This window comes from Pecten maximus, chromosome 6 (assembly GCF_902652985.1).
Source record: "Pecten maximus chromosome 6, xPecMax1.1, whole genome shotgun sequence".
NCBI classification, from domain to species: domain Eukaryota; kingdom Metazoa; phylum Mollusca; class Bivalvia; order Pectinida; family Pectinidae; genus Pecten; species Pecten maximus.
This window is the reverse complement of record NC_047020.1, coordinates 6,789,508-6,812,437: the sequence shown is the minus strand read 5'-3', so window position 1 is coordinate 6,812,437 and position 22,930 is coordinate 6,789,508. Positions and strand designations below refer to the sequence as shown.

Here is a 22,930-nt window from a genome sequence, read left to right as displayed (position 1 = left end):
GCATGTGTTGGCTAGTTTGATAGGACTTACCTGCAGCAGCGGTAGAGTGGTTGGTGCCCGTATACTGGTCCCTGCCTGCTGCTTGATTCCAGACATGAAAGGACCCAGACCAATTGACCCCAGCGGAAGTGAGAGCATACCAGCAGGGGGCAGCACTGAGGTTGGGTTGTTAGCGATTCCTACAGCAGACATTTTACATCACTTAAAAGCACACCAGAATTAGTAAAATTTTCCTTTCAAAAAAGAAATAAGAAACATTTTAAAATAATGTTGGAGTAGGGCATATAATATATAACAACCTAACTTTATAGTGACAGTAAATCATGCCAACAAATTACCTTGATTAAGTTAGTCATCTCCCTGACCAAGCGTTTCCTGAAAATTTTATCCCACTCAAAATTTTGTACATATGACAGACAAATGAGCTGGGAAATCTGAAAATAACAAGATGAAACAACAAACCTGATGTGCGGCCACCACTGGATGCTACTGTTGTCGTATTTGTGGTGGAGCCAGGATCAGTTACTGATGGTATCGCAGTTACCATGGTAACCATCGTCGGTGCACTAGCACCTGATGATGATGCCTGTTGAAAACCAATTGAATATTATTTTCAATTACATTCAAAACTTATCAAAATCATCATCATGCTTATATTGTCTGTCTTATCTGTTCACTGGTTAAATCAGAATCTTCTCTTATTCCAATGAAATCCAATATCACTCCTCTGATTCCTCATTCCTCTCTTTCTCCTCTGATCCTCACTCCTCTCACCTCTCCTCTGATCTCTCACCTCTCCTCTGATCTCTCACCTCTCCTATGATCTCTCACTGCTCACCTCTCCTCTGATCTCTCACTCCTCTCACCTCTCTTCTGATCTTTCACTGCTCACCTCTCCTCTCATCTCTCACAGCTCACCTTTACTCTCATCTCTCACAGCTCACCTTTACTCTCATCTCTCACTGCTCATATCTCCTCTCACTGCTCACCTCTCCTCTCATCTCATCTCTCACTCATCTCATCTTTCAATCCTCTCACCTCTCATCTGATCTTTCACTCCTCTGATTTCTCCTCTGATCTCTCACTCCTCTCATACTAGAACAGGACACCTTGATGAAGTGTCATACAATTAAAGTTTCCAATTTCAGTACTAAGAGATATGTTCACTTTGATATACACTAGGGTATATAGGCTCTGTAACATATCAGTGTTTTCATTCCTATATATCTGGGTCCAAAATGAAGACTGGTGTACATTGTTTATTGTTTTCCAAATGAGGCATGAAAATTATCTTGATCTTTAAATCTGGTATTTTTTTAAGTGAGAACCACACCTCCAGCAACATTTGTCTTCCATAGCCCCACCCCCACCCCTCCCCCCAAATTTTCTACTTTTGCTGCCCAAAAATAATCCTATTCCATTAGGTAGCTTAAAAATTCCAAAATTACACCAATTTCCAAAAATCATCAGGAATCCCACTTTGCTATTGTATCAGTAAGTTACATTCAGACACAAATAAGTGTGTACCCTATCTGACTTACCTGTGCAATAGATGCTGAGGATACTATGGGTGATGATGTGGTTGTGGATGAAGACACAATACCGCTGGGTAGGGAGCTGACAAAAATACCTGTGTGGTTCTGTAGTACACCAGCATTAGTGTTGATGAGACTGAGAGGGACGGGGATGCTACCCCCAGGGACAGACAGGGACACCTGCATGTTCTGTAAGCCCTGAAGGTTGGCTAAATTCATGCCTTGTATACCAGTGATGTTCTGGATGATATTGGAAGGCAGGCCAATGTTAGCTATATTAATGTTTGTGATTGGCTGTTGGCTAAGTGTTGGCTGACCAGTGCTGCCCTCTGTGGCTAGAATAGAGGAAGTCAGGTTAATTTTTACATATCATCCTTAAACTTTCAGAATAGTACAGGATTCTCAATGTCATGCCTAACAAATTCTCTGCACATCTACTTTTGCCTGTTCTATGACATTCCACATAGCTACACATCTTATTTCACAATTACATCTGTAACAACTGTTATTTTATATGTGGCCCATATTTTGTATTGAAACAAAGTATTGTATGCACTGAAAACAATGATAGGGCAAATGTTTGTCTAGTTATCTTTAATTATCAATATTGGTCAATAAAAACTAAATGCAAATAAAATAGACTCACTTTGAACAAATGTAATATTTCCAGCTTGCTGAAGGCTTTGTTGGAGCTGGGTGATATTGGAGTTGTCTACCCCTTGCTTCCTACTCTGTACATTGGGGCTAGGGTTGGTGAGAGTTGTGTTGGGTGGAGGTGTAGGGGTGGGGATCGGAGTCTTCACACTGTGGACTGAGGTCACAGACGTCAGACCCTGAGGAAACAGCTGACCCTGAACTGTAAACAAAACAAGGGGCCCATGGGCCTTAACGGTCACCTGAGATTTGAAGTATTTCAGTTAATCTAATTGACCCTTTTGAGCCCACCCATCAGCCCCTAGGGGTCAGTCAGGGCCAACAGGTGTATACCATTAAGCTGTCATCCAATGCTGATAATGTTAACAAAGTTAGAATGAATTCCAATAGAAATCAAACAAATAATAGTCAAAAATGTGATTTCCCTATATAAACTATAGTAAAATTTATCCCCTCCCCAGGGGCAAACTTGTGACCCCAGGGTCATGAAATTCATAACATTAGTAAAGCACCATAAGACCCTTCCACCTATGAAGAGTATTTGATTCTATCTTAATTGGGTCTTGAAAAGAAGATTTTTAAATTTCAGTCAATTTGACCCTTTTTAGCCCCGCCCATCAGCCCCTGGGGGTCAGTCAGGGCCAACAGGTGTATACCATCAATCTGTTTTCCCATGCTGATAATGTTAACCAAGTTTGAATGAATTCCAATAGAAATCCAACAAATTATAGTCAAAAATGTGATTTCCCTATATAAACTATAGTAAAGTTTACCCCCTCCCCAGGGGCAAACGTGAGACCCCTGGGTCATGAAATTCACAATTTTGGTAAAGTACCTTAAGACCCTTCCATCTATGAAAAGTGTTTGATTCCACCATATCTGAGAGTAGAGAAGAAGATTTTTGAAGTTTTAGTCAATTTGACCCTTTTTAGCCCCGCCCCTCAGGCCCCTTGGGGGTGGGGACCATATAATTCACAATTTTGGTTGACCTTTAGCCATAAAAGCTTCCTGCCGAATTTCAACGAATTTGGTTTAGGGGTTTTGGAGAAGAAGTCGAAAATGTAAATTGTTTACGGACGCACGACGCACGACGCACGACGACGGACAAAAGGCAATTAGAATAGGTCACTTGAGACTTTGTCTCTGGTGACCTAATAAAAATCAATCAGTTATACACTGTCATCAACAATGACTTTACAACAATTCAGGCAAAAACATCACAACACATAACAGAAGTATTATGATGTTCACCTCTTATTTCCCATGATATACCCAGCTCTTTTGTCAAGACAGCTCAAATCTTTTATCTATACATGTATTCAGTAGGCTTCATCCAGAACTCTGAATCAAGTTGTGTCCAAATGATTAGTTTGTTAGGTCATTTTCGACTTAAAATATTTTGATAATGTACATCAATTAATTCCAACAAACTCACGCATTACCTTTAGGTGGGTGTTTAGTTTGTCTATTAATTTCGCCTCTCTCACAAAGGCTTCATCAGGACAAATTGGGATTAAAAGAGCAACCCTGAAGTGCCGTTCAGGAGAAGCACTCTATATTGTTATTTGTGACATCATAATCTCATCATATCATTATATTATTATTTTGATAATCTGATAATTTGAATTACAATCTATGGATATCGCATCCCAACACGATATTGATTGGCCACCTGGCAAGTGAGTTAGAAATCATTCCAAAAGTAGCAAGGAGACATTGTGTAATTCTAACAAGAAACATACCTGTTGATGTAGGGGTGGACGCTGGACTCTGTTCCGGTGTGTTGGGTACAGACCTGTAACAAGTAGGGGTTTACATCAAGCTAATAACCCTATTTGTTCTGTAAAAATCCTAAACATCTACTTTGACTCAACATAGGTAGAAAGCTTATTGCAGCAAGAAAATGGCATTTATTAGCAGTAAAGGACAATAGACACGGATAGACTCACTACCAGAAACGGATAGACTCTCTACCAGACACAGATAGACTCACTACCAGACGCAGACAGACTCACTACCAGACACGGATAGACTCACTACCAGACACGGATAGACTCACTACCAGACACGGATAGACTCACTACCAGACACAGATAGACTCACTACCAGACACGGATAGACTCACTACCAGATACGGATAGACTCACTACCAGACACAGATAGACTCACTACCAGACACAGATAGACACACTACCAGACACGGATACTCACTACCAGACACAGATAGACTCACTACCAGACACGGATAGACTCACTACCAGACACGGATAGACTCACTACCAGACACAGATAGACTCACTACCAGACACAGATAGACTCACTACCAGACACGGTAGACTCACTACCAGACACAGATAGACTCACTACCAGACACGGTAGACTCACTACCAGACACGGATAGACTCACTACCAGACACGGATAGACTCACTACCAGACACGGATAGACTCACTACCAGACACGGATAGACTCACTACCAGACACGGATAGACTCACTAACAGACACGGATAGACTCACTACCAGACACGGATAGACTCACTACCAGACACGGATAGACTCACTATCAGACACAGATAGACTCACTACCAGATACAGATAGACTCACTACAGGAGGTGTAAATTATAGATGATCATATATTCATAGTTAATCAACATCCAAATACAAAATTCAAGTTGTCAAAATATCAGGTGTTGACACAGAAAAACACCTGGACAGAGTCACTTGTAATGAAAACAAACAGACTTTTTTTTATCTGTCTATACAGTGTATATTTGACATTAAACCTAAGTGTATATCTTATTGGAAGTTTGTATTAACACACCTTTGGCTAACTCCATGGTGGCCGACTTTGGGACGAGAAAGCGGCTGTGATTGGTGGCCTGTCGGCTGTTTCTGTATGTTAAGCTGCAGCTGATTGGGTGCCTGTGAAGTACTCCCTGGGGCTGAAAGGAAAACAATGTGGAAACTGTAATAACAATATCATTAAATTGTTACATCACACAAGCAGAACTTGTTACATGTTGGGGCTAAGATCAGGGAGAGCTATATGGAAAAAGTTACCTGTTGGAGCTATGGTCAGTAAGAGTTGTATGAGGATGTTTAGGATGTCTTACCTGTTAAAGTTATGGTCAGTGAGAGTTGTATGAGGATGTTTAGGATGTGTTACCTGTTAAAGTTATGGTCAGTGAGAGTTGTATGGGGAATGTTACCTGCTGGAGCTATGGTCAGTGAGAGTTGTATGAGGATGTTTAGGATGTGTTACCTGTTGGAGCTATGGTCAGTGAGAGTTGTATGAGGATGTTTAGGATGTCTTACCTGCTGGAGCTATGGTCAGTGAGAGTTGTATGGGGATGTTTAGGATGTGTTACCTGTTGGAGCTATGGTCAGTGAGAGTTGTATGAGGATGTTTAGGATGTGTTACCTGTTGGAGCTATGGTCAGTGAGAGTTGTATGAGGATGTTTAGGATGTCTTACCTGTTAAAGTTATGGTCAGTGAGAGTTGTATGGGGATGTTTAGGATGTGTTACCTGTTAAAGCTATGGTCAGTGAGAGTTGTATGGCAAATGTTTAGGATGTCTTACCTGTTAAAGTTATGGTCAGTGAGAGTTGTATGAGGATGTTAAGGATGTGTTACCTGTTAAAGCTATGGTCAGTGAGAGTTGTATGAGGATGTTTAGGGTGTCTTACCTGTTAAAGCTATGGTCAGTGAGAGTTGTATGAGGATGTTTAGGATGTCTTACCTGTTAAAGTTATGGTCAGTGAGAGTTGTATGAGGATGTTTAGGATGTCTTACCTGTTAAAGCTATGGTCAGTGAGAGTTGTATGAGGATGTTTAGGATGTGTTACCTGTTAAAGCTATGGTCAGTGAGAGTTGTATGAGGATGTTTAGGATGTCTTACCTGTTAAAGCTATGGTCAGTGAGAGTTGTATGAGGATGTTTAGGATGTCTTACCTGTTAAAGTTATGGTCAGTGAGAGTTGTATGGGGATGTTTAGGATGTGTTACCTGTTGGAGCTATGGTCAGTGAGAGTTGTATGAGGATGTTTAGGATGTGTTACCTGTTGGAGCTATGGTCAGTAAGAGTTGTATGAGGATGTTTAGGATGTGTTACCTGTTAAAGTTATGGTCAGTGAGAGTTGTATGAGGATGTTAAGGATATGTTATCTGTTGGAGCTATGGTCAGTGAGAGTTGTATGGGGATGTTTAGGATATGTTACCTGCTGGAGCTATGGTCAGTGAGAGTTGTATGAGGATGTTTAGGATGTCTTACCTGTTAAAGCTATGGTCAGTAAGAGTTGTATGAGGATGTTTAGGATGTCTTACCTGTTAAAGCTATGGTCAGTGAGAGTTGTATGAGGATGTTTAGGATGTCTTACCTGTTAAAGTTATGGTCAGTGAGAGTTGTATGGGGATGTTTAGGATGTGTTACCTGTTGGAGCTATGGTCAGTGAGAGTTGTATGAGGATGTTTAGGATGTGTTACCTGTTGGAGCTATGGTCAGTAAGAGTTGTATGAGGATGTTTAGGATGTGTTACCTGTTAAAGTTATGGTCAGTGAGAGTTGTATGAGGATGTTAAGGATATGTTATCTGTTGGAGCTATGGTCAGTGAGAGTTGTATGGGGATGTTTAGGATATGTTACCTGCTGGAGCTATGGTCAGTGAGAGTTGTATGAGGATGTTTAGGATGTCTTACCTGTTAAAGCTATGGTCAGTAAGAGTTGTATGAGGATGTTTAGGATGTGTTACCTGTGGGAGCTATGGTCAGTGAGAGTTGTATGAGGATGTTTAGGATGTGTTACCTGTTAAAGCTATGGTCAGTGAGAGTTGTATGAGGATGTTTAGGATGTGTTACCTGTTAAAGCTATGGTCAGTGAGAGTTGTATGAGGATGTTTAGGATGTCTTACCTGTTGGAGCTATGGTCAGTGAGAGTTGTATGGGGGAGTTTACCTGCTGGAGCTATGGTCAGTGAGAGTTGTATGGGGGATGTTACCTGCTGGAGCTATGGTCAGTGAGAGTTGTATGAGGGATGTTACCTGCTGGAGCTATGGTCAGTGAGAGTTGTATGGGGGAGTTTACCTGCTGGAGCTATGGTCAGTGAGAGTTGTATGGGGGAGTTTACCTGCTGGAGCTATGGTCAGTGAGAGTTGTATGGGGATGTTACCTGCTGGAGCTATGGTCAGTGAGAGTTGTATGGGGGATGTTACCTGCTGGAGCTATGGTCAGTGAGAGTTGTATGAGGGATGTTACCTGCTGGAGCTATGGTCAGTGAGAGTTGTATGGGGACGTTTCTCTTGCCAGCCAGGAGTCCAGCAGCTGTAGTTCCACTCTGAGGGTCAGGCTTTTGTAAACAAAGAAAACGAGGTGTATTGTAGCTATAGTGTTAATATAGAATTTAAATCTGGTACTTACGGGAAATTATAATTTGAATTCATATACATTCTTTCTAGTATCTTCAGCATCTTTATTTGGAAAAATGGTCCAAATATTACAACATATTCACTGCCTTGATATCATGAAATTGGAACTATGGTGAACAAAATTGACAGAGAGGTTCATAATCTGATAAAAAAAACCCTGTTATTTTCACATGTGGTTCAGTTTTACCTTTGACCCTTTAAACTTGAATGATGACCAAAAAATTAACTGAAAGCAACCTATACCTTGGGAACTTTATTATCCCTCTGCATATCACAGTGTATCATCGTCGTTAGAGCTACAGTAACGTACCTGTGTAGTAGTTAGAGTTACAGTAACGTACCTGTGTAGTAGTTAGAGTTACAGTAACGTACCTGTGCGATCATTAGAGTTACAGTAACGTACCTGTGTAGTAGTTAGACCTACAGTAACGTACCCGTATAGTAGTTAGACCTACAGTAATGTACCTGTGTAGTAGTTAGACCTACAGTAACGTACCTGTGTAGTAGTTAGACCTACAGTAACGTACCTGTGTAGTAGTTAGACCTACAGTGACATACCTGTGTAGTAGTTAGACCTACAGTAATGTACCTGTGTAGTAGTTAGAGTTACAGTAATGTACCTGTGTAGTAGTTAGACCTACAGTAACGTACCTGTGTAGTAGTTAGACCTACAGTAACGTACCTGTGTAGTAGTTAGAGCTACAGTAATGTACCTGTGTAGTAGTTAGAGTTACAGTAACGTACCTGTGTAGTAGTTAGACCTACAGTAAAGTACCTGTGTAGTAGTTAGACCTACAGTAACGTACCTGTGTAGTAGTTAGACCTACAGTAACGTACCTGTGTAGTAGTTAGACCTACAGTGACATACCTGTGTAGTAGTTAGACCTACAGTAATGTACCTGTGTAGTAGTTAGAGTTACAGTAATGTACCTGTGTAGTAGTTAGACCTACAGTAACGTACCTGTGTAGTAGTTAGACCTACAGTAACGTACCTGTGTAGTAGTTAGAGCTACAGTAATGTACCTGTGTAGTAGTTAGAGTTACAGTAACGTACCTGTGTAGTAGTTAGACCTACAGTAAAGTACCTGTGTAGTAGTTAGACCTACAGTAACGTACCTGTGTAGTAGTTAGAGCTACAGTAATGTACCTGTGTAGTAGTTAGAGTTACAGTAACGTACCTGTGTAGTAGTTAAACCTACAGTGACGTACCTGTGTAGTAGTTAAGAGTTACAGTAACGTACCTGTGTAGTAGTTAGAGCTACAGTAATGTACCTGTGTAGTAGTTAGAGTTACAGTAACGTACCTGTGTAGTAGTTAGACCTACAGTGACGTACCTGTGTAGTAGTTAAGAGTTACAGTAACGTACATGTGTAGTAGTTAGAGTTACAGTGACGTACCTGTGTAGTAGTTAGACCTACAGTGACGTACCTGTGTAGTAGTTAGAGTTACAGTAACGTACCTGTGCGATCGTTAGACCTACAGTGACGTACCTGTGTAGTAGTTAGAGTTACAGTAACGTACCTGTGTAGTAGTTAGACCTACAGTGACGTACCTGTGTAGTAGTTAAGAGTTACAGTAACGTACCTGTGTAGTAGTTAGAGCTACAGTAATGTACCTGTGTAGTAGTTAGAGTTACAGTAACGTACCTGTGTAGTAGTTAGACCTACAGTGACGTACCTGTGTAGTAGTTAAGAGTTACAGTAACGTACATGTGTAGTAGTTAGAGTTACAGTGACGTACCTGTGTAGTAGTTAGACCTACAGTGACGTACCTGTGTAGTAGTTAGAGTTACAGTAACGTACCTGTGCGATCGTTAGACCTACAGTGACGTACCTGTGTAGTAGTTAGAGTTACAGTGACGTACCTGTGTAGTAGTTAGACCTACAGTAACGTACCTGTGTAGTAGTTAGACCTACAGTAACGTACCGGTGTAGTAGTTAGAGTTACAGTAACGTACCTGTGTAGTAGTTAGAGTTACAGTAACGTACCTGTGTAGTAGTTAGAGTTACAGTAACGTACCCGTATAGTAGTTAGAGCTACAGTAACGTACCTGTGTAGTAGTTAGACCTACAGTGACGTACCTGTGTAGTAGTTAGAGTTACAGTGACGTACCTGTGTAGTAGTTAGAGTTACAGTAACGTACCTGTGTAGTAGTTAGAGTTACAGTAACGTACCTGTGTATTAGTTAGACCTACAGTAACGTACCTGTGTAGTAGTTAGACCTACAGTAACGTACCTGTGTAGTAGTTAGACCTACAGTAACGTACCTGTGTAGTAGTTAGACCTACAGTAACGTACCTGTGTAGTAGTTAGAGTTACAGTAACGTACCTGTGTAGTAGTTAGAGTTACAGTAATGTACCTGTGTAGTAGTTAGAGTTACAGTGACGTACCTGTGTAGTAGTTAGAGTTACAGTAACGTACCTGTGTAGTAGTTAGAGTTACAGTGACGTACCTGTGTAGTAGTTAGAGTTACAGTAACGTACCTGTGTAGTAGTTAGACCTACAGTAACGTACCTGTGTAGTAGTTAGACCTACAGTAACGTACCTGTGTAGTAGTTAGAGTTACAGTAATGTACCTGTGTAGTAGTTAGAGTTACAGTGACGTACCTGTGTAGTAGTTAGAGTTACAGTAACGTACCTGTGTAGTAGTTAGACCTACAGTAACGTACCTGTGTAGTAGTTAGACCTACAGTAACGTACCTGTGTAGTAGTTAGACCTACAGTGACGTACCTGTGTAGTAGTTAGAGTTACAGTGACGTACCTGTGTAGTAGTTAGACCTACAGTAACGTACCTGTGTAGTAGTTAGAGTTACAGTAACGTACCTGTGTAGTAGTTAGACCTACAGTAACGTACCTGTGTAGTAGTTAGAGTTACAGTAACGTACCTGTGTAGTAGTTAGAGTTACAGTGACGTACCTGTGTAGTAGTTAGACCTACAGTAACGTACCTGTGTAGTAGTTAGAGCTACAGTAACGTACCTGTGTAGTAGTTAGACCTACAGTAACGTACCTGTGTAGTAGTTAGACCTACAGTAACGTACCTGTGTAGTAGTTAGAGTTACAGTAACGTACCTGTGTAGTAGTTAGAGTTACAGTAACGTACCTGTGTAGTAGTTAGACCTACAGTAACGTACCTGTGTAGTAGTTAGACCTACAGTAACGTACCTGTGTAGTAGTTAGACCTACAGTAACGTACCTGTGTAGTAGTTAGAGTTACAGTAACGTACCTGTGTAGTAGTTAGACCTACAGTAACGTACCTGTGTAGTAGTTAGACCTACAGTAACGTACCTGTGTAGTAGTTAGACCTACAGTGACGTACCTGTGTAGTAGTTAGAGTTACAGTAACGTACCTGTGTAGTAGTTAGACCTACAGTAACGTACCTGTGCGATCGTTAGACCTACAGTGACGTACCTGTGTAGTAGTTAGAGCTACAGTAACGTACCTGTGTAGTAGTTAGAGCTACAGTAACGTACCTGTGTAGTAGTTAGACCTACAGTAACGTACCTGTGTAGTAGTTAGAGTTACAGTAACGTACCTGTGTAGTAGTTAGACCTACAGTAACGTACCTGTGTAGTAGTTAGAGTTACAGTAACGTACCTGTGTAGTAGTTAGACCTACAGTAACGTACCTGTGTAGTAGTTAGAGTTACAGTAACGTACCTGTGTAGTAGTTAGAGCTACAGTAACATACCTGTGTAGTAGTTAGACCTACAGTAACGTACCTGTGTAGTAGTTAGAGTTACAGTAACGTACCTGTGTAGTAGTTAGACCTACAGTAACGTACCTGTGTAATAGTTAGACCTACAGTAACGTACCTGTGTAGTAGTTAGACCTACAGTAACGTACCTGTGTAGTAGTTAGACCTACAGTAACGTACCTGTGTAGTAGTTAGAGTTACAGTAACGTACCTGTGTAGTAGTTAGACCTACAGTAACGTACCTGTGTAGTAGTTAGAGTTACAGTAACGTACCTGTGTAGTAGTTAGACCTACAGTAACGTACCTGTGTAGTAGTTAGAGTTACAGTGACGTACCTGTGTAGTAGTTAGACCTACAGTAACGTACCTGTGTAGTAGTTAGACCTACAGTAAGGTACCTGTGTAGTAGTTACACCTACAGTGACGTACCTGTGTAGTAGTTACACCTACAGTAACGTACCTGTGTAGTAGTTAGAGTTACAGTAACGTACCTGTGTAGTAGTTAGAGTTACAGTAACGTACCTGTGTAGTAGTTAGAGTTACAGTAACGTACCTGTGTAGTAGTTAGAGTTACAGTAACGTACCTGTGTAGTAGTTAGACCTACAGTAACGTACCTGTGTAGTAGTTAGAGTTACAGTAACGTACCTGTGTAGTAGTTAGACCTACAGTAACGTACCTGTGTAGTAGTTAGAGTTACAGTAACGTACCTGTGTAGTAGTTAGAGTTACAGTGACGTACCTGTGTAGTAGTTAGAGCTACAGTGACATACCTGTGTAGTAGTTAGACCTACAGTAACGTACCTGTGTAGTAGTTAGAGTTACAGTAACGTACCTGTGTAGTAGTTAGACCTACAGTAACGTACCTGTGTAGTAGTTAGACCTACAGTAACGTACCTGTGCGGTAGTTAGACCTACAGTGACGTACCTGTGTAGTAGTTAGACCTACAGTGACGTACCTGTGTAGTAGTTAGACCTACAGTAACGTACCTGTGCGGTAGTTAGAGTTACAGCGACGTACCTGTGTAGTAGTTAAGACCTACAGTAACGTACCTATGTAGTAGTTAGACCTACAGTAACGTACCTGTGTAGTAGTTAGAGTTACAGTAACGTACCTGTGTAGTAGTAAGAGTTACAGTAACGTACCTGTGTAGTAGTTAGACCTACAGTAACGTACCTGTGTAGTAGTTAGACCTACAGTAACGTACCTGTGTAGTAGTTAGACCTACAGTAACGTACCTGTGTAGTAGTTAGACCTACAGTAACGTACCTGTGTAGTAGTTAGACCTACAGTAACGTACCTGTGCGATCGTTAGAGCTACAGTGATGTACCTGTGTAGTAGTTAGACCTACAGTAACGTACCTGTACGATCGTTAGAGCTACAGTAACGTACCTGTGTAGTAGTTAGAGTTACAGTGACGTACCTGTGTAGTAGTTAGACCTACAGTAACGTACCTGTGTAGTAGTTAGACCTACAGTAACGTACCTGTGCGGTTGTCAGAGTTGCAGTCACAGCTTGGCGACTCATTAGAGCCTGGGCAGCAGTGATTGTGATCCCCGGAGCGGAGGTTGTCAGTGTAGTCTGAGTGTACTCTATATGGGGAGCCTGGCCAGGTCTCTGGGTCGTTATCTTAACTGCACGTCGTCCTTCCTCTGTGAAGATCTCTTTAAACTGCTGCAAATACCTACAGCAAATTGTAATAAATGTACACACTATCTGTCAGTTTCTGTTTTACTACCATTCAAAATTTGGGAATCAGGGGGGTGGGAGGGAGGGGGAGGTGCTTATTCCCAAACATGGGCCGATACTCTGTTAAATATGGTAACTGTACATAGGACGATGGACAGAACTGTAATGATGTACATATCATAACTCTATCAACATAAGACAATGAGTAAGTTGCCTTATTATGTTTTATTGAACATTTAAGACAAGCTCATGCAATATTATAATTATGGTTTAGTTAAACTTAAGGGCCAAGGTATGACATGTCCAGAGTGATGGACTGACAGGTTGACAGGGGACACTTTTAGGATGCTGTGGAAATAGTTGGTAATGGGAACAGTACTTTGTTCGAACCAAAAGTACAGTCAATAATAATATTGTGTTTCAACATATTCACTTTAAACTATACCAAACATTTTCTTGTCTTTTTAGAATTCATACTTACTTATCAACCACCAGTTTTGTTCTCAGATTGAATCTGAAACATTTGAAAATATTATATATTAATTACAATGTTTATATATTTATATATTTATATACGATAATGTTTATATATTTATATACAATAATCAAGAGTAATATTTGGTCAATAAAATACTCTGGTATTGTATTTCTTAAACAAAGAGTGGCAGAAATTTGAGTTAACTTAATATCACCTAATAGCAGCATCCATGCCAAAAGTGGACTCATTACACTTATCAGATAAAATCAAATATCACAATATTCTATTCCCATTAATATACAGAGCTGCCTACACACTGCAGCCTAAACCTACGTGCATGTCTTCCCTCGAGAGTTCTCCTTGTAGTCGTGATCTAGATACAGCGTACCAAAGTATATGTCATCAGATTTGCGTTTCCTTATACTCAGTCGAGCTAGTAGCTTCTTCTCCGTGTTGATGTCTCGCTCCAGTGTAGTCTCCTCAACCAGTTCCTGTGTAGATTCACGCAGAAAGTTTTATTCAATGTTTTTTAATGATAGCTGGATTTTGAAGGGATTCTTAAGCAAAACAAATATAGTGTCACATAATGAGTATGAACAGAAGGGACTAAATCTGGAAGAACAATTAAGAAACTGACCAAGAAAATCTTTTGATGCCATGTGTAGACTCAAATTCATGGTTTAACATTTCCTGTATTTCTTCAAACTTTTACAAACTACTTTAGAAATCTCTGAATCAACCAAGATGAGACATAATCACCCATACCAAAACATTGTTGGACGTCATTTCAGGGGGCTCCTGTGCTGTTGCGTACTTCTCCACCTATAAAATTCAACATTGATCTTGAAGAAAAAAATTTCACAAATTTCTTACATGTCCAGAGAATGCTGAAATAATCAGATTTACACAGATTTCTGTCGTAAATATTAATAGGGAAAGGTGCATCTTTTTTTGTAGTATTTTTATGTTACACGAATGGGAACTAATGTACCGACTATCAAAAAATACTCAACAAACAGTAATGAACACCTAGGCCAGTATCCAATCAAACAAATAGTGAATTGTTCAGAAAATAAACCAATCAAAAGCTATGTATATATGCAGAAGAACGAAATGAGTGACGAGAGTTTGACAAGGAGTAAGGAACGTCTGATACTTACATCGATAGTCTCCGGTACAGAAAGCTGAACAGGTCTCTGCTGCCACATGTCCACTGACTGTAAAGTAGAACATATCTTTACGTATAATTCAACATCTCGTAAATATCTTTATATATATAATTCAACGTCTCGTAAATATCTTTATGTATAATTCAACATCTCGTACATATCTTTAAGTATAATTCAACATCTCGTACATATCTTTATGTATAATTCAACATCTCGTACATATCTTTATGTATAATTCAACATCTCGTACATATCTTTATGTATAATTCAACATCTCGTACATATCTTTACTTATAATTTAACATCTCGTACATATCTTTACTTATAATTTAACATTTCGTACATATCTTTACTTATAATTTAACGTCTCGTACATATCTTTACTTATAATTTAACATCTCGTACATATCTTTACTTATAATTCAACGTCTCGTACATATCTTTACATATAATTCAACGTCTCGTACATATCTTTACTTATAACTCAACATCTCGTACAAGCAATGTTTGGTAATAGTAATGCTTCTTCAACGTCTCACACAAACAATTCATGTAAACTTAGTAAGTTTAACAATGTTCATGTCCAAGTAAATAAACTGTAAAGGTATTACACTTGTATTCTAAAACAATACAAAACAATCTCTGTATAATAATCCACAATCAACATAAGATGTACAATATCAGAGCAAACGTGGTAACAATTCGTCACTATACATGTTATGTAAAATTAACATTGTAACAAAGATCTTATTTTGAGATAGAAATGTAAAATACCGGTTTTCCTATCTTTAAATTGACATTAGGAGTGTGAGTGCGTGACTTCTTTTTCTGTAAGAAGTCTAACAGACGAAGTTCTTTAGGTGCTGCGGACTGTGCAAACTTTCTCTTCCTGTTGATGGCAGCTTGTGTATATTTTTTAACAGATCTGCAAATAAGAATAAAAAGATTATATTTAAAGTTAATTTGATACATTTTTTATGAAAAAATAAAAAAAAATGTAAACAAGATCCTTATCAATCCAGCCTGAGAAAACATCTTACACTCATTTCCATTTCAAATTAATGATTTTGTTTTTCCTTTTAGGTCTGCAGATGCTGGCTAAACTGAATACTTGTTACACTTGTTTAATGAATCTCTAACATATGAAATAAGATTCTGTCTATGACGGCTAGGGGAATTCAGACCAGTTACCTTTTCAGTAAAGGGGTGTTGAATTTCTTTTTATCATACTGTTGCTGATTGGCCACCAATAATACTGAGGGGGAGGGGTCCAGGCAAATAGGGTCCTCTGTAGCCAGTATCAACTGACTCTCCAAGGTCAAGAGGTCATCTGGTGTCCACCTATGTCCATCACTGGACAAATTGTAGATATCAGATAACAAAGACTGAAAGGCAAACACAGAAATCTGTTAACTGATATGTTACAGAATAAAAATAGTGTTTATGATCATTCAAACAATCCAAAAACTGCTGTTAATAATTTTACTTTTTACTACAAAAGTAATATATAGCAAGATTTACTGGAAACATTAGCTAGGAATTCAAAAATTTGATATTAAAACAAAACACAACAGAGTAAAAAGAAACTAATTAGAAACAAAGTTTGTTCAAAGAAAAAAGTGACAGCAGAAAATATGGGTCACAGCGCAGTAGCCTATACTTTTTATGACTTATCAGAGTAAACACTTATCAATGACAGCTAGCCTTACCTGTTGTGAGGGTTTGAGCAGTACATACTGCGTGTCATGTCCACCGTTGGCAGATCTGCGGTAATCCCGCACTTCCACAATAACACAGCCACTATAGAACACATTAACCTGTAACAATATACAATCATAATGTTAGGCGTAAATTAATAAGGTTTACTGTACAGTTGAGATGTAACAATATACCATCATAACATTAGGCGTAAATCAATAAGGTTTACTGTACAGTTGAGATGTAACAATATACCATCATAACATTAGGCGTAACTCTATAAGGTTTACTGTACAGTTGAGATGTAACAATATACCATCATAACGTTAGGCGTAAATTAATAAGGTTTACTGTACAGTTGAGATGTAACAATATCCAATTATAACATTAGGCGTAACTCTATAAGGTTTACTGTACAGTTGAGATGTAACAATATACCATCATAACGTTAGGCGTAAATCAATAAGGTTTACTGTACAGTTGAGATGTAACAATATACCATCATAACGTTAGGCGTAAATCAATAAGGTTTACTGTACAGTTGAGATGTAACAATATACCATCATAACATTAGGCGTAACTCTATAAGGTTTACTGTACAGTTGAGATGTAACAATATACCATCATAACATTAGGCGTAACTCTATAAGGTTTACTGTACAGTTGAGATGTAACAATATACCATCATAACGTCAGGCGTAACTCTATAAGGTTTACTGTACAGTTGAGATGTAACAATATACCATCATAACGTTAGGCGTAAATCAATAAGGTTTACTGTACAGTTGAGATGTAACAATATACCATCATAATGTTAGGCGTAACTCTATAAGGTTTACTGTACAGTTGAGATGTAACAATATACCATCATAACGTTAGGCGTAAATCAATAAGGTTTACTGTACAGTTGAGATGTAACAATATACCATCATAACGTTAGGCGTAAATCAATAAGGTTTACTGTACAGTTGAGATGTAACAATATACCATCATAACATTAGGCGTAACTCTATAAGGTTTACTGTACAGTTGAGATGTAACAATATACAATCATAACGTTAGGCGTAAATCAATAAGGTTTACTGTACAGTTGAGATGTAACAATATACCATCATAACGTCAGGCGTAACTCTATAAGGTTTACTGTACAGTTGAGATGAAGGCAATGATCACTCCAGCGTTAAAATATGTGTTCTGTAGTAGTAACTATACATTTGTACATACAACAGTGTGTTTCAATACAGAGTTCAATTAAAAATGCTACTATTTTAATTAAAACTTCAAAAAACACTATTTCTAAACAAATTCACACCATAATGACAATCACAACAGTACATGTAGTAGTTAACATTCTAGTAGAGATGTACACAACACAAATTCTATGATTTCAGCAAATACATATCATAAAGCTTTTAATAGCTGTAAATTGTTGAAGCTTACCTGAGCCCGCTCCAACAGGTCCACCAGAAATGGGGGCAGCTGAAACATACAGACATCAATAAAGTTATAATGGAGAATTTCAAATACACAGCATTTTTCATTACTAGATAGGTGTTTGTGTAAGAAAACAATCAAGAATTTCAAATACACAGCATTTTTCATTACTGGACAAGTGTTTGTGTAAGAAAACAATGATTTGTTTATAATAACTTCTTCATTTCAATACAACTTCAGCAAAAATAAATTTGTAAATTTCAACATACTTATATAACATACCAACGCTGATAAATGTTATTTCCATGCTAAGTATTGGGATATATCTAGTTTTCTGTGTTTTACAGATACATCACACAAGTAAATTCCAAAACCATAGGAAAGTTAATGTTGGGGTAAAAAGCTCAGATATCACAGCCATGCTTGTATTACATATATATATGAAAGAGAATAAAAAAACAAAAACAATGGCAGTAGTACTTATATGCTTACCTCGGATGAATCAATGTATTCCAGTAATTCTGATACCTGTAATGTGCACGAAAGTGTTATACATTGTTTTCAAATGTAGGATTTTGCCTCAACATTTCATGCAATAGATTCGCTACTATTACAATTTTATGCAAAAAAATATCAGTATCAAGCTTAATAGACAGCTGCGACTCATTTTCATGGATTTAAATCTTCTTTGATATAACATTTCATTGTTTTTCAAACGAGATAATTTAATATCTTTGACTCAGTTATTTACCTCGTAAGGTAACTTAAACGTCTCTGACTCCACACCACTGCGACCTCTAAGCATCAATGAGTAGCCTTCATTGCCAGGGTACAGCTTCAGTATCAGGCAGTTCAGACCATCCCGCCTCACAAGCTTGGGCAGTAGGTTGGTGGCTCGGATTAGATCCTAAAGCATTCATTCATTTAAAAAAATTACTGTACAAAACAAAATTAACATAACAAAGGCTTTTAGAGATAATAGACTTACGCTTAAACTTGACATTTGAGAGTGGATGCAGCAGACACAGCACTATCTGTCGAGGAGAGGACTACATAAGCAGAGGTCACCCCTCACAGAGGTCACCCCTCCCCCTTTTTTTTGAGCGGGCGACATATACATTTAATTATATAAGAAGAGGATAAACTACTAGAGTTGGAGCTAAATGGAAAGTAAAACTAGAAGTAAGTAAATAGGAAAGGGACAGTAACTTTACATACATACTTGATATATATTAGATATTACATGTATTAAGGATATACCCACACATCCAGTTTTCTGATTAATGGACTCATAGTACAAATGTATTAGAATCAAAACAAAATGTGCTGTTGTCTGATGGATTAAACCAAACACTTAATGTCTAAATCATAATATACAGATGGTTACAATAATACATGTTATGTGACCATTCTGAAAACGTTGACTTACTGTGTCATCTGGCTGTGATCCTGTTTCCTCGATGTACAGCTCCAAAAGTTTCTGATGAATAGACTTCCTATCAAGGATAGAAATAACCTTTCATTTATGACAGCATAATAAAGCAGTCAGATAATTCAAAGCTAACTCCTTTCACAGTGAACTCCCCTTGTTAACATTCTGTGAGAACATGAATCTCAGTTAACTCCCCTTGTTAACATTCTGTACCCTTGTTAACATTCTATTAAATTAGATTTCTACAGTTGAAACTTATGCTTTGTAGTTCCCATTCTTGAAAACTAAAAGTAAAACTATATTACTATACCCTTTAGGATTGCTGGAGATTGGCTTGCTTAAAAGTTGAGAGGGTCTCTGTTTGGCAGTTTCAATCAAGTACTGAAAAGAAATATAAATCATTTTGCATTATTAAGTTTTTCAAATTTAGCTGAAAGTTTCTAATGATAGAATGTCTTCAAATCAAGGTTATCTCTATGCATACTGCAATTAACAATTACAAGTCTGCGATAGTCTTAATTGATTTTATATGGTCATTTCTTTATGCTTTATGTTGTAATGAATCTTCCATAAATATATTGGTATCATTTTTTTTGTTAAATGATGATGATAATCTGTATTACGATTTTTTTAATAATTTGGCATTAGTGCAGATTTAACATAACACATTTCCAGATTTATGAACATCAAACACCTTATCTTTTTATCGTCCAACCAATGTTAAAGTGTGTAGGAAAAAATCAATAACTTGTTCACTGTATTCACATTCAAAATTTGGATAGAGTCACCAAGAGATGCAGTTCTTTCCGTCGTATGTTAAATGAACTGAGATCCATTTTAAATAAATTGTTTCGTTTTTATATGCCATTAGTATTACTCAGAATTAAATTTAATGTGCTTGCCAATCTTGAAAACATCTAATTCAATAATTGAAGACAGAACCTCTTGCCCACAAAAAATGTCTGAAAGTTTGATATCACTTGAGCAAAGTATGCGTTAAACCATCGATTCGCCTTTCCTGGGTTTGCCTTTCTTGGATCCGCCAACCTTTTTCCAGTTATGTCCGCTCGTTTTCCAATCACCCCTTTTCATTCTGTCGCCTGGTTTCCATAAATATATTTAAATCAAATAAGAATCAGAATTTTAAAAAAAGCAAAAATTACCTCAGCATATTCCACATCCCTTTCAAGCTTTTCCATTGTCAGCTAAAGGTACATCGTGAAAGTTTCATTCTTGTGTCATTCAGCTGTCAATATAATCACAATAAAATAAGCAACAACATTTAACAAAATAGTAAAATATCTTTCAGCACTAAACCACTGATAAATCACAGTACCCTACACCAAATGTAGTGATCAAGCTTCAGTCAAAAGGTAAAGCTATAAACAAGGAATACTTTCCTTGCAAGCAAGACAAAAAGAAATGTATCTGAAGTACCATTGGTCTTTTATCAAGGTATAAACAGGTTTTTGGACCCTTGAAGAAACCAATGCATTACTTTCAGGTGTAGTACTACTCATGTTGTCAGATCAAACAAACCTGAAGACAACCCAAAACAGACGGTTAAGTTCTTTGATAAACAAACTAAGAGACACAAGAAAACAGAAATCATGTTTATTCACAAGATCAACTAGATCACACATCAACGGTAGCACAACCTACTCTAAAAAGTAAGAAACAGTGACATCTATGAACTCTATCTTAAATAAACGATAATAAATAAGAAGAAAGGTGAATTTGCCTAGTTGGTAGCATTGTTGGTAAATTAAAGAAACTGCATACATCTCTTTAGTTCGCTTGATAATGAATTATTCTTCAGAAGTGTGGGACCCAAAGCTTAAGAAGGATGTGGCTCAGCTCGAGGCAAATCCAACGCCAAGCAGCAAGATTTGACCAAAATGTTTATGGAAAATACAGCAGAGTATTCAAATGCTACAAGAACTTAAATGGCAACCATACATTATACCAGGAAGAAAAGAAAGTGCCTAATATTCATGTGCAAGATTATAAACGGCCAGGCATGCGGCTATCCCTGCTAAATCTTTATTCTCATTCAACACAAGATCATCCAGAAAGGCTCCCCCAAAAAACAATCCAAGTACAAATGTGTAACAATGATGTTCATTGAAACTCTTTTATTCCATCATTGACTGAATATATTAATAAACTGTAACAATCAGCAGTGGAAACTCTTTGTTAAAAACGTTACTGAACAGTTTTATTTCAATGAGTGGTGCTATAAAAGTGAGAACAATTATCTACTGAAGTGCTATACTAGTATACACCCACACATTGGCCCAAATCCTCTTTGGGAATTGAGCTTGAAGTATCCAAACCTAACGTGGACAATAGCGGAATTAATAAAATTATCGTATAGGACAGAAGCCGAAAGAGTAACTTGTAAATTGTGTCGAAAAGAAACAGACAACATAGCAAAGCATTTTCTTGTGCAATGTCCATATCTATTCAGCAGTAGAGATGTGCTATTGGAGCATGTTGTTAACACACTGAAAGTTAGTGATTACGTTAAATTTGATTCGCTGGAAGAAGATGAGCAGTACTTGTTTCTGCTAGGAAGTAGAATGGTGATGGATATAGACGATAGTGAGTGGGAGAACTGCATCACTGGAGTTGCGCACTGCGTAGAACAGATGCTATTTGAAGTTAGCACTTTTCTTGAGACATAAATTTCTGTGTTTGAGATACCAGTGACACTGAATTATGTAAATAATCTGCAACGCTTATAATGTAGCAATGTATCATGTATATATCACGTTTTCTCTACTTTATTCATGTTAATTAGTTCACTGATAAAAGACATGTAATCTCAAAATTGAGGAAATAAAGAATCTGTCTGTCTGTCTATTAATAAACTGTAACAATCAGCAGTAAAAACCTGGACCATTTCAAAACTGCTCTAAAAGAGAACTTTGACTAATACAACTTTCTTTTGTGCGTACTCATTCACCCTGGAAGAACTTTGCTCAGTAGTGAGCTCAATTTCCAGTATTTATACAGAACAGTGGACTGTTTTGAGCAGTCAATGACGATGAAATAGGGGGTATCCGTATCTCTTCTGAAAATACGTTTTCGTAACTATCGTCATATATAAGCAATATTCTCAAAGGGAGTCTATCTATATAGCTAACAAACTATGCATGCTTGTACATTTTAAGAGTACATTAAAAAGATTGTGCCGACATCGATCATGGATGTAAACAAACCGGGTAATCCGAATGGCTCGGTGCATCAGAGTGAATGCCAAGTGTCGTATTTTCTCTTTGTGAAATGAACGCATATATCTATGGACTTGTTTTATAGTACCCTAGTTGTTACTGAATGTCGATATTATTTTAGACATTTGTGAATATTTACCAACAACGTCTCGCACCTGCCATTACTTACTGCAAATCAATGTAATGGTTTCTCTTTGACGTATCACAACAGAGTCAAACACCTTCATGACTTAGATCGTTACTGTTTCGATTTTAGTTACCGCCTTTCGCGCGATGATTACGACTTACCAAATTACCTCCCTTGACATACAGCTAAGTAAGAAATAAGTTGTCAAGTCATTTCATTAAAATAGAAATAATGTAACGTTCAATGTAACGTGTATTAAAAAGACTTTTAGCAGTGAAGTAATAGATACATAATGGGTACGAGTGATGTATCGGATATATCACACGAGTGCGTAGCACGAGTGTGATATATGCGATACGTC

The 22,930-nt window shown here is 37.9% G+C and overlaps 1 protein-coding gene across 2 annotated transcripts in view; it reads right to left on the bottom strand.

Annotated features, from left to right (window-relative positions):
• The window catches only part of LOC117328836 (transcription factor SPT20 homolog), a 28,410-nt gene extending 5,781 nt beyond the window's left edge, over positions 1-22,629 (bottom strand). For both annotated transcript variants that reach the window (XR_004533057.1, XM_033886408.1), the window contains exons 1-22: positions 22,582-22,629; positions 20,370-20,452; positions 19,517-19,587; positions 19,204-19,270; positions 18,526-18,681; positions 18,267-18,302; positions 17,781-17,819; positions 16,352-16,459; positions 15,834-16,027; positions 15,417-15,567; positions 14,634-14,690; positions 14,239-14,295; positions 13,807-13,964; positions 13,477-13,509; positions 12,792-12,990; positions 7,440-7,530; positions 5,012-5,132; positions 3,932-3,984; positions 2,182-2,391; positions 1,542-1,870; positions 463-586; positions 31-179 (exon numbers count right to left, since the gene is read on the bottom strand). Coding sequence is in view for 1 of the 2 variants with exons in the window: in XM_033886408.1 (XP_033742299.1) it covers positions 31-179; positions 463-586; positions 1,542-1,870; positions 2,182-2,391; positions 3,932-3,984; positions 5,012-5,132; positions 7,440-7,530; positions 12,792-12,990; positions 13,477-13,509; positions 13,807-13,964; positions 14,239-14,295; positions 14,634-14,690; positions 15,417-15,567; positions 15,834-16,027; positions 16,352-16,459; positions 17,781-17,819; positions 18,267-18,302; positions 18,526-18,681; positions 19,204-19,270; positions 19,517-19,587; positions 20,370-20,405 (2,439 nt within the window). In the remaining variant the exon portion in view is untranslated. The remainder of the gene's footprint in view (positions 1-30; positions 180-462; positions 587-1,541; positions 1,871-2,181; positions 2,392-3,931; positions 3,985-5,011; positions 5,133-7,439; positions 7,531-12,791; positions 12,991-13,476; positions 13,510-13,806; positions 13,965-14,238; positions 14,296-14,633; positions 14,691-15,416; positions 15,568-15,833; positions 16,028-16,351; positions 16,460-17,780; positions 17,820-18,266; positions 18,303-18,525; positions 18,682-19,203; positions 19,271-19,516; positions 19,588-20,369; positions 20,453-22,581) is intronic.
• Between the last annotated feature and the right edge of the window lie 301 nt (positions 22,630-22,930).